The sequence below is a fragment of the Mus caroli genome, unplaced genomic scaffold (assembly GCF_978045245.1).
Source record: "Mus caroli unplaced genomic scaffold, Mus_caroli_1 scaffold_17, whole genome shotgun sequence".
NCBI lineage: Eukaryota > Metazoa > Chordata > Mammalia > Rodentia > Muridae > Mus > Mus caroli.
This window is the reverse complement of record NW_028227272.1, coordinates 23,706,506-23,718,989: the sequence shown is the minus strand read 5'-3', so window position 1 is coordinate 23,718,989 and position 12,484 is coordinate 23,706,506. Positions and strand designations below refer to the sequence as shown.

General features: G+C 40.3%; 1 protein-coding gene across 3 annotated transcripts in view; it reads right to left on the bottom strand.

Annotated features, from left to right (window-relative positions):
• Window positions 1–206: 206 nt before the first annotated feature.
• The window catches only part of Il1rap (interleukin 1 receptor accessory protein), a 152,441-nt gene continuing 140,163 nt past the window's right edge, over window positions 207–12,484 (bottom strand). Inside the window, exons 11-12 of one of the 3 annotated variants that reach the window (XM_021184929.3) lie at window positions 2,420–2,995; window positions 209–2,132 (exon numbers count right to left, since the gene is read on the bottom strand). In XM_021184929.3, the coding sequence (XP_021040588.1) occupies window positions 2,131–2,132; window positions 2,420–2,995 (578 nt within the window). In that variant the 3' untranslated portion in view covers window positions 209–2,130. Of the gene's footprint in view, window positions 2,996–7,573; window positions 10,595–12,484 lie in introns of those variants that run through there. The other 2 variants (XM_021184928.3, XM_029470628.2) reach the window with 2 other exon arrangements.

Sequence of the window (12,484 nt, the reverse complement as noted above, 5' to 3'; positions counted from 1 at the left end):
GTGTAATTTTTTTTAAGACTTGAAATTGGGACACAGACTTACCAGGATCAAGGAAGAGCTGATTAAAGAAAATGGCTAGTGTTAGATATGATTATCTTTCACTGTATGCATACAAGAATTTTTCTTTTCTTTATCTACTAATACTTTAATTAGTAATTAATTATTTTCTTTTATTTTTTGTGTGTATGTGTACTAAGTATATGTATATGCACCACTTATGGTTTGGAATCCCTAGAAGTAAAAAGTAATTGAATTCTCCAGAATGTGAGTTGCAGACAGTTGTGAGCCACAGCCTTCTCTCTCATAGAATTTGAAGTCATGTCTATTATCCACTTTCTGATGGCTAACATGAAGCCTTTGAACATCTCTTCAAAAGGTAATGCAATGTGAAATGAGAACTCTGCATTGAGCTGAGTCATTTCTGCTCTGTATCACAGCTAGGTACATATTCCATCATAAGGAATGTTTTAGACAGTGGGAGTTCTAGTCAAACAGATGAAATGAAGGCTTTCCACACATGTCTTATCTCTGTACCACTCCCTTTGCCTTTGATTGAGAGGCTGGCTCAGGGCCAAACTCACTAGCAGTAGAGGCTGCTGTAACATAGTGACACTTCCCATCTAATGTCACCTACTATGGTTTTAGATCTGCTTCTCTTTAGAAACATTGGTTTTTGTGCTTGTAAATTTCCTATAGTAAGCAGGCAACATATGGAACTGAAAGAGGAGACAGGATTCTCAGTTGTTTCCTGGGCTGGAGGATTCATCAGACCAACACTATTATGAAGGCCAGATGTTTTCAGCTTGGAGAAGGAATATACAGTTCCCATATGTTCTTACTTGCGTTGTCCTCAGGTCAGAGTTGCCTGAGGCACTTGGACCCCTATTTCAGCATATATTCTTTGGCTGAGTACTTTTGCCTGAGTTTATATACTAGTGACCCTAAGCATGAATACATCTCACACATAAAGGGTTTTTTTTTTTAATATTTGTTTGTTTTGATCCTTTGACTTTATTTTACAAATTTAAGCCAGGATTTAATTGAAAGCATATATTCACATATTTATGTTTTGAAACTCATGAAAGAAATTGCGCAAGTTGTCACGCAGAAGCTGACTCAGTGGCAACAACCAAACAGAGGGGAGGAAACACTCATGTGTTCTTTAGTCATCTGCAAGCTCAAGGGCTCCTGGTCGGTCCTGGCTTGAAGGCAATGTGCCATGGACCTTTTGTTGGCATGTGGCTGCCTGCAGAAAGACCCTACTTTTCTGAAGCTGCACTTTGTCCTTGGTGTTAAATCAAGTCATGGGTGTTAAACTCACATCTGCTCCATTTTACCCCTTTCTCTTACCTTCTGGCCCTTGGAGGAATTTGAACTCACCATCCATTTTCAGAATTATGAAGAAAGGCTGCAGGCACCAAAAATCTACCTGCAGTTCCTTGCCACTGAAATTTTCTATCATTTGAACAAAACAAGATTCTTACTTAAGCTCAACTTCATATAGACATCCAATTCACATCAGAAAACAAAACAAAGCAAAACAAACAAACAACAACAAAACAACCACCACAACAAATATCCCTCACCTTTCCTATCTGATGGAAACCTCAATGTTTTGAAATGTAATGTTCTCTGGATTTGAATATAAACGCCAGAAAATGCAAATTGAGAAGAGGATATTAAAAATATGTTAGTACAAAAGGCATGGCATAAAAATATACCTTTATTGAGACCAAGAACAAAAATCATACTATTTACAGGGGGCAATGGGAAGCAGGGACTCCTCTGGGAAGATTTGGTCCCTGGGGACACAAATGTGCTGGAGGTTTGCTGTTGAGCTCTGTCTACCAGAACCTGCTCCTTTTCAAGTCACTCCTTGGGGTACACACACCCTGTGAGTGTCAAAGCCCTGGTCTTTTGGGTGCAAAAACTCTATGAGTGTCAAAGCCCAAGTACACTTTAATGGCCCACATCACAAGGAGACACCAGTTCTTAGCTACCTTTGAATCCCTTGGCAAGATCAGACTCTAAGCAACTTTTACATACTGACCTTCTAGGGCCCGAGAAGAGTGTGCTCTTCCGAGGCCGTTAGAGGCAATAACTGGATACAGGTGCTTCAGGTCTTTTGTCTCCTAGAAATAAATAGTTTTTAAAAAAATCAATAAAAGGGGGACACAAATCTGACAGTCTATTAAATGATTTAAAATGTCAATTATTTCCAAAAGTTTTTGACCCAAAGAGAGTTGGTAGAAACAGCAGCCACCACCCTCCACATAAAGTGATTATAGGATATAAAAGTCATTGTTATTGGATAAATCTGTAAAGTGGTGGAGTGCAAGAGCTGAGATCTGGGGAGCGGGTTCGGGTCGGGTGCCATTTTGTATCCACTGACTTTCAGACTCTTGGAGAGCAGGCTTACAGAGGTGTGTTTCCCACTGGGGATGAGTGTGCATCTCCGCCCGGCTCTTGCTCCTGAGGTGACTTTCTCCTTCACAGTAGGTGACACAGCAGCGACAGGCTGCTGAGGGTTTCCCTCGGTGCTTGGACATCGTGCCCGGGGCTGGCTCTGCTCCAGACACCCTCTCTGAGCTTCGGAGTTCTGGGGGCTCTTTCAAACGACTTCTCCTCTGAACATGATCCAGACTGATGTCAGACTGAGAAGAACAGCTCTCATTCCAGCCGGAGCTGGCGCTCAGACTTCTCAGGGGAAGAGCCAAACGCAAGGCCTTCCAGAACTTGGAGCCAGAATGTTTGGACTTTTCTCCCTTCCAGCTTACAAAAGACACAGACTCCTTCAGCTGCATGATGCCTGGATGGGGTTGCTCAAGCGGACGGTACTCCACCACAATGAGCTTAGTGGCAATGGAGTTCTGGCACATGACACCCAGCTTAAACTCCAGCATGCTGATGCTCTTTTCTGTCACATAGTCAGGGCTCAGGACAACAATCATCCTTCGGCTCCTCTGAATGAAATCAAAAACTGCTTCCACGGTATCTACAGGGAAATGGAAAGATAGCATAGCATCTGGTAATGATGTATCCATATCCAGTTGGTAGTTGTCCTGTCCACAAAAGACGGGCATGAAAAAAGTTTGAAAAAAATAGGGTATCATTACTCAATCACCTATCCAGTTAAGAAATCAAGTAATCTAATCCACACCACCCTTACTGACAGTTGGGAAGATTTTGTCTCTTGTATGGAAGAAAGAGGGGCCTCCAAGGGGGGATGCTCCAGTCTCACTCAGAAGTCATCAAAGGTAGATGGACAGACGGAACTGGGAAATATCAGCAAGGCAATGGGTAAGGGAAGGTGAATCAGGTATACAGAGAGCTGAGGAGTTAGAGCCAAAATGAAGGGAGTACATGGAACTTGGCATGGGAGGGATCTCTCTAGGATGTGCCAGAGACCTGGGATGGGGGAGGCTCCAGGGAGTCTATGAGGGTGACTTAGCTGAGATGCCTAGCAGCGGGTATATGGAGCCTGAAGTGGACACCTCCTGTAGCAAGGAAGAACTTGTAGCGTCAGGATACCAGTCCACCCACAATGGCTGGACCTAGGCCCCCTGCACATATGTAGCAGATGTGTAGCTTGGTCTTGATGCTAATCCCCAACAACTGGAGCAGAAGCTGTCCCTGAATCCATTGCTTGCCTGTGGATCCTGTTCCTCTACCTGGGCTTCCTTGTTTGCCCTCACTGTGAGATGATGTGCCTAGTCCTGCAGTGACCTGACAAGTGCCAGGGTGGGTTGGAGCCCATAAGGCACTTCCCCCTTCTCAGAGGTGAAGAGGATGTGCTGAGGGAGGGTGTGTGAATAGGGACTGGGAGAAGGGGGCTGCAACTGGGATGTAAAAATCAATAAATTAATAATGGGAGAAAAAGAGAGAAAAAAGAAATTGTCAATCAGCATATGAAAAGAAAACAGGAAAGAGGGGTATCTTGAATTTAATGTCTCTCCCTACAGAATATCCCCTTCCATTGCAGATGTTGTCTTCATGAAAACATCATCCGCGATCGTAAATGTGAATTAAATGAACGGTTAAAAACAAACAAACAAAAACAGCTGACTTCCTTTCTATTTCTCTGCTTGTAAACAATTTATTGTTTTGGACTTTTTTTTTAATTTCCATTAGTTTTATCTGGTAGTCTTAGATCCGATATCTTCAAACGTCCTCAGGATCTAAGCACAATTGTGATGCTACAGATTTTCTTTTCTTACCCCTGAGTTAATCAACTTCAGCTATGTCCTCTTATTCTATAAAAGACTTAATTTCAAAAACTCCCATCCCTTATCATATGCCTGTGAAGAGTAATTTGATTTGTATATACGTCTTCTAGAGTAATATCTTGGATAACAATGAACATAGTTACTTCTTCAAAACCTTTGATTGGCAGAATATTAAGGCAATTACCTCCTCCCCATATCCTGAGTTACAGCCAGCCCCAGATATTTAATTAACATTTTGGACACAGTACCAGTCTTTCATCAAACAAAATTTCCTTCTTTCCTTGCTATTTTCTTCACATCCTTACTTCTTTGTTGCTTCAATTTTCTTTTTTCTTGTGTGTGTGTGTGTGTGTGTGTGTGTGTGTGTGTGTGTAAAGAAGTAGTCTAAAGGTCAATTAAAGAGCCCAATACCACCATTGTGGTTAAGAATCAATCAATTAATTAAGACTTCTGGCAGAGCTTTCCATTCTAATGTTTGCTGGTGGGATACAGACAGGCCCCAATGGGAGAAAAATTCTTCAAGTTAATGCAGTATTAACAAGCTGTGAGATGCAGGGGCTTAGAAAATATGGACAAAGGAAAGAAAGTCCACCCATTCAACTCTTAGTGCCCCCAAATTTAAAATATATGCCAGCCAATATGCCAGACATTATTGATGCAGTATTTACCTTTCTTCAGCCTATGGAGACCCTCAGCATTTGCTGTGAGTTTGGTATATTGGTAGGTTTTTGTTGTTGTTGCTCTGATGTTGAAAGATAAACATAATTTTCAGTTCTCAAGAGTCACATGTATGTATGCACATGTGCACATGTGCACATATGTGCTTTGGTAACTGCCTTGTTCTATCACCCTCTACTTAGACTTTTTGAAATTGCCATTAATACATTAGAGAACACATGTGTGAAGATATTGCTGCTCTACATGTGTCAAGAGAAATCTTAGGATCACACAACTAGATATTCAACACAGGAAACTTAAGCAATCAAATCCCATAAGTGTATATGTAACAGTATCACAATGATTATGTTAGAATAATGTCTCTTCTTTTCAATGGGATAACCATGAATGAAAATAACACACATATCTTAAGCATTGTCTTGGGATTTTTGGATTAAAAAAAAATGTACCTTTCAAGAAAGTGGAAGATTTCCATTTGAAAGAGGACAATGTGATTGTAAGTTTGGGTTGATAGGTAAAGGTGCCTGTCAATCTGTGTTCAGTCCCTGCACAGGATATGGGAACCTACTCCTGGGAGCTATCCCCTCCCTCCACTCACACTTACCCCACACACCCACACAAGGGGATAGAAAGTAAACATGGAACAATTTAATTTTTTTATATCCTTAAAAAGAATACTTTTCACAGAATACTTTTCAATGGCTAAGATCAAAAACTCAGATGACAGCAGATGCTGGCAAAGATGTGGAGAAATAGAAATAATCTTCCACTGCTGGTGGGATTGCAAGCTGGTATAACCACTCTGGAAATCAGTCTGGCAGTTCCTCAGAAAATTGGACATAGTTCTACTGGAAGATCCAGCAATACCACTCCTGGGCATATACCCAGAAGTTGCTACAACTTGTAAGAAGGACACATGCTCCACTATGTTCATAGCAGCCATATTTATAATAGCCAGAAGCTGGAAGGAACCCAGATGTCCCTCAACAGAAGAATGGATACAGAAAATGTGGTACATTTACACAATGGAGTACTACATAGCTACTAAAAACAATGAATTTATGAAATTCTTAGGCAAATGGATGGACCTGGAGGATATTATCCTGAGTGAGGCAACACAATCACAAAATAAGTCATTAGATATGCACTCACTAATAAGTAGATATTAGCCCAGAAACATAGAATACCTAAGATACAATTTGCAAAACACAAGAAAATCAAGAAGGAAGACCAGAGTGTGGATACTTCAATCCTTCTTAGAAGGGGGGAACAAAATACCCATGGAAGGAGTTATACAGACAAAGTTGAGAGCAGAGATTAGAGGAAGGACCATACAGAGACTTTCCCACCTAGAGATCATCCCATAAACAACCACCAAACCCAGACACTACTGAAGATGCCAACAAGATTTTGCTGACAGGAGCCTGATATAGCTGTCTCCTGAGAGGCTCTGCCAGTGCCTGGCAAATATAGAAGTGGATGCTCACAGTCTTCCATTGGACAGAGCACAGGGTCCCCAGTGAAGGAGCTAGAGAAAGTACCCAGGAACTGAGGGGGTTTGCAGCCCCATAGGAGGACCTGTACTCCCAGAGCTCTCTGGAGCTAAATAACCAATCAAAGAAAACACATTGTGGGACTCATGTCTCTAGCTGCATATGTAACAAAAGATGGTCCATTTGGCCATCAATGGGAAGAGAGGCCTTTGGTCTTATGAAGGTTCTATGCCCTAGTATAGGGGAATGCCAGGGCCAGGAAGTAGTAGTGGGTGGGTTGGGGAGCAGACAGGAGAGGATAGGGAATTTTCGTAGAGGGAACTAGGAAAGGGGATAACATTTTTAATGAAAATAAAGAAAATATCTAATAAAAATGATAAAGTTTTTTTTAAAATAATATTTGAAAAAAGAAGATCAGGTGCTGACCACATCTTCATACCATGCTTCAAATTTTGCTTGCATAAAATATCTAGTTAGTGTTGAACACAACTGGATGAAGAAAGTATCTTAAGAAATTTTATTAAGCAAGTGATAGACAGGTTGATTGACACTCATGCAATGCCATTATTGAGTCTTCTATACGGTCACCATTGAGGGTGAAGCAACTTAACACTAGTTACCATTCATGCAATGTAAAACATTCAAACATAAAATGAAATAACATGTATATTTCCTGTAATGGTGTAATCTATATGTTCACAGTAGAGAATTCTGTTATCATTTAACTCTGCCTGATAATTGTTTATTAACTGAGTAGAAATCTGTGTGCTCACTAGTTTGGTCCATGCCATCCTGGCTCCATTCTTTTGTGATTGGAAAGAGTTGTCTGTACATTAGCAAAGTTTGAAACTACAACCAGAGATGTAAGTGTGCTTTTGTTTTAAAGTAGCACTAACTGTGGCTTCTGTATCCCTCCATCTACACATGTATACCCCTATCCTAGAGCACCGAATAATCCATTTTATTTAAGCAGTTCTTTTACTTATATGTAAAGAAAATACTCTTGATGTAAAGTTCACATCTTTCTTAGCTTTTCCTCAATAAATATTTAACTATTATAATATCTTTCATTTCTTTTTATAAATATAATCACTCTTTTTCCTCTTACTTCTCAAGCCCAAACATGAAGATAAGGACACAAAACACATGCACAAAATAAAATTCAAAGGTGAAAATAAATGGTTTATTGCAAAAATATGTAAATATACAAATCAAATGAAAATGGAAAATACATATGTTTATGAATAAAATTAAAAAATGGTCTTACAGTACTAAAACCTATGGAAACAAATGGGTAGTTAACAAGTGGAGTGATCCTTTTGTTTCTCAATACAAGACAGTACTTTTTTTTTATTAGCATCTCTGGGACTCATCTAAGATACAAAAGAGAATTAAATCCCATGTGGCTGTATACATATACACTCTACATAGCATGCTGCTTGGTTAACCTGGGTGCAGAAGTTCTCATTATCATAAATACAAGTGTGTGTCCCCCTCTCTGCTGTTCTATTTGAAACATCTTCTGAAACACTGACAAGAGTCTTGAAATTAAATCTACTTAGGATGAGATATGTTATTTAGATTTGATAAGCTTTATGCTATAGCACTAGTGTGGGCTCAGAATAAAAAGGGCCTATCAATAGAAAAACATGGAGGTGACATCATAGTGGCTGGGATGAATACAGACTCCAACTGTGCAGAAACTACACAGTACAGAGGGAACAGCTTGTGGTGACAAGTCTGGCCCTTGTTTTCCCATAGCCCATGCAGAAGTTAACATTCAAAGTTTATGTGGATGTTATCTGGTACCGTGATTAAAAGGTTATTAGTGGAAATGGTAATTATTTGAAATACCAAAAATAGCATTAGCACTTCTGAAAGGTTAGATGCAAGAACGACACTATATCATAGTTTGAAGTCAAGGATTCAGAAGGGAACTCTTTTCAATCTAAAGTAATCAATAATTCTAACAAAGCAATGGTTAACTGTGGACTTCAGTACTAATGAATAAGTAATTTTGGACTTGCTTAACATTATTAACAAAACTTGGTTAAAGTCTTCCTTAATTTATGAGTCATGTTTATAGGGTACTCAGACTCCTTTAAAACTATATCTGTTTTTCTTCATCAGTTCACATAGCTTAGTTTAACTTCAATTCTATATGTGTCTTCAGGGAGTCAAGTAGAAACTCAAGCAATATTAGATGACCGCTGTTGAGCAGTGGCAATGGGAGGTTCACAAACAAGAGATTCCCCTGCAACCCAGATCAACTGTTGAAGCATTAAGTCGTTCATATTAATTTAGGGGAGGTAAGAACTTTGACAACTATATACAGAGAGCCAGGAATTCACAAATGGAACAGAAATGAAATGAAAAGATCAACACAAAACCATGACACTATTAACATAATTTAAAGATTGAACACTAGTTCTACTGGCTTTTAATATTTTGCCAATGACTACTGAAAGATGTATGTGTGTGATTATGTATAGCCCCAAATAATACACAGAGATAATTTATAGGCAGGTGGATATACACACACACACATGTAATTTGTAGATACTTCTATATACATAGACATATAAAATTTATGTGTACAGAGATCATATATATGTATATATGTATATACATATATATACATGTTAGATATGAAATAGAAATTGGCCTCTCTAAATGTAAATGTTACACTTGCCTTTCACTTTTGCAAGTCTGGGGAATAGTGAAATTCTGCTTGAGACTAATAAAACCACTTCATTATTAATGATTTGCAGGGTGATTCATTTGGAGCAAGGTACTACAGGCACTGCACAATTAATTACCATGAATAATCATTCTTTTGGAATGGTCATGCCAAAAGGAAACTCAGTACCTCTCACCTCCACTTCATAATGAAGAGGTGTGTGAAGGAGTGAGGATTAACCACTTTCCTGGTTTTCCCCTCTAAGGTCAGAATTAACAAACAAACTGCCAAGCGTTCTCTTCTGTGCTCTCTTCCCATGTGAAAAATGCCCTGAGAGCGTTTTTGCATTTTCTCACTCTCCATTAGCACCATTAAAGCTCCCCCTCAGACCGCAGCAAGTGTGACGCTGCCTATGAGTGACAGATCCAATAGGTAGGGAGATGGAGGAACAAGTATAGACCTGTCTATCTGTAGACAGATGAGAAATTACTATGATAAAACAAAAGCCATGGCTTTTTCAAGTTTATAAATATGATCTCCATTACCTGAGATGAGAGCGAATGGGGTTTAGTAGCAGGAAGGCAGTATGTCGCTTAATCAGTCATGAGGAACAGCTGTAGTTTGACTGTTAGTCTTGCTGAGGTGGTAGACTCAACAGACACAGAAGCAAAGGAGTGAAATAGCCTCAGCTCACACAGATTTAGTCCCTGATTACATACTTAATGGTTGACAGAAGAGAAGAGAAAATTAAAGGAGTGTCCTACTGAGAAACAGGCAATACTCCTGTCAGCAGGTAAAGTATCTTTAAACAGAGTTTTGAGTCACTAGGCAAAGCAGTTCCATAGAGGTGAGATTTTTATGAAGAGATTAGAAAAGAGGGAAGAACAGAGGTGGAGGATGCATCAGACACATCTTTACTTGCAAAGATCAAAATGACTTTTAGAACTGGTGACGGACTGTGGAGTCCATCACCGTAACACTTAGTATTGCCGAGAGGCAGAGCTGCCAGCCGTACAGTCCCGGAATATTTTCCTCCCAGGGGGCTTAGACAGGACTCTTTTTCTGTCTATGAAGCCACAGCCTAGGAGGGAAGAGGGGACCCTTCCTCCCATGAACCGCTTTGTTCTTTGTACCCCCTCACTTCCCCTTTCATACGTTTTTCAGGGATGAGTAGGAGAGACCCTGCTTGTCATTGCTAGACCACCTGGGACTCTTCTTCACTGGCATGGCCACCTGCAGCTGCTTCCAGAACCTGCCCTGAGGATACTTGGATTTCTCCCCTTTCCATTTAATGACCGTGAGCACCGTCTTAGCCCGCTTCAGCTCTTTCACCTTCATGTCCTTCACAGCTTTGTACTGCACTAAAATGACGTTGATGTTGCCCCGGGAGGCCATATTTTCTAGGCCAGCCTTGAGCTCCAGGAGGGCTTGTGTTCCCTGGAGCACGTAGTTGGGACTTAGGACAACCAGGAGTCGTCTGCTTTTCTGAATGAAGCTCAGGGTCTCATCTGTGACAACTGGGAAAGAAAACACCATGGGGATTAGTGTTGGCCAAGAACTACCTGACACAAAGAGGTGAAGGATGGAAGATAGGGAACTTGGAAGGACAGCCTGGGAATCAAGGCTGAAACAGGTTTATCAGCAACACTCCTAGTGACTTCCTCTTTAATCTAACCACACTGTCCCTGGAATGTCACTCTGAGGAGGAAAAAAAATGGAGTCATATATAAATGCCCAACTCTCCAAACGTTTCCAAATAACTAAAACTAAAATAATGGTGGAATATGATGGGCTGCTGTTACCCAATTCCTCAAAGGCCCTATTTGAACCAGATGGAATAGATATGTTGTGGTGACATCACTTTCTTCAAATAGTGTTGTAGCTCAGACAAAGAGGCTCCTGAAAGAAAATACTATCATCTATGAAACATCTTCACCCAAATATGAACTTCAGAGTCAAAGCCCCCAAGTTGCAGCTGCAGCTAACCAAGGGCAACACCAGGGAATGCCAAATTTGAGTCTGTCTCTCTCTGTCTCTCTGTCTCTCTCTCGTGTCTCTCTCTCTCTCTCTCTCTCTCTCTCTCTCTCTCTCTCTCTCTCTCTCTCCTTCTCTGCTGATGTGTACTTTCCTGATGCCAACTGATGTCACTGTTGCTAGATTAGTAACTCAAGCAAATGGCATCTTGGCAAGCAGTGTATTCCCCCATCAGCTCTTTAGTTTTCTCTGTTCTGGAGATGAAATAAAACATGCATATTTCTCTTTAACCTCCAGTTATCACTGGACAGCCCATCGTCAGCTACTGCTAGCTGATGTGTTTCACATTTACTAACTTTGAATTACTTTCTCCAAGTTGGGAAAAAATAGTGCTGAAAATGGAAATACAGCCTAATTTTATTCAAGGGCTCTGATTAATTCCTGTCACTAAATTCTTGGGACAAATCTATCTCCTCACAGATGCAGAGGGAGACCCACATAATCCTTCACCCAGAGGAGAGACACTCACTAGCTCCAGGCAGTGTAGTGGTGTAGTGGAAACACATATCACACTCCACCCATGCTCAGCAGTCATTTCCATTCTTAATCTTTACAGTTGCAGAAGTAATGGGGAAAGACTTGCCAATTAAAATCTAACATGTGCAACTCAGGGGAGAATTCAGGGATGGTTAGGTGTTTCCTCTAAGCATTGCCACTGGTGGCTGACCATGTATAAGCACAGAAAGAAGTCCAAAGGCAAAGTGGCCTCAGGAAGAGCAGTAGAAAGGATATAAAGGGAACGAGCTCTGCAAGATGCAAGAATAATCATGCATTCTTCAAAGGGCTGTCAGAACCCTGTGGAAGGTCTTACCCAGATATATACTGCAGAGCTTCTCATCACCTTTCACATAGTAGATAGGATATTATAAGTTTTGTGGAGGAATAAATAGGAACATGGGTGAGTTGGGCAAATTAATGATTAATGTGAGTGGAATTTTGCCTTTTACCATGTAAGTGATCATTCCATGACATAATAACACTAAAGGAGAATCATCTGTGGGACACAAGCACAGCCTTTGAGTGATGACTGATACGCTAACTCAAAATGAGAGGAAAACTATGTCTATCCCAGGTATCAACTACCCACACATTAAAAATTTAAAAAAAAGTATAAAGTAGTTAATGTAAACATATTATCAAGGGGGGAGGGGTAAAAAACAAAAACAAAAAACAAAAAAGATCATTCCATGCTCCAGTCAGGAGCTGGTGCACTCATTCTGATCAGGAAAGGCTTATGAGAGATGGAGCATGGTTGCTGATGTACTTGCTATAAATCTCACAAATGAACCATGACTTTGCTACTGTTTGGACTTCAAAAGGGGAGGCATTGGCTTTGTAAAAATACTCAGTAGTTAAAGCTTTTCCTTATAAAA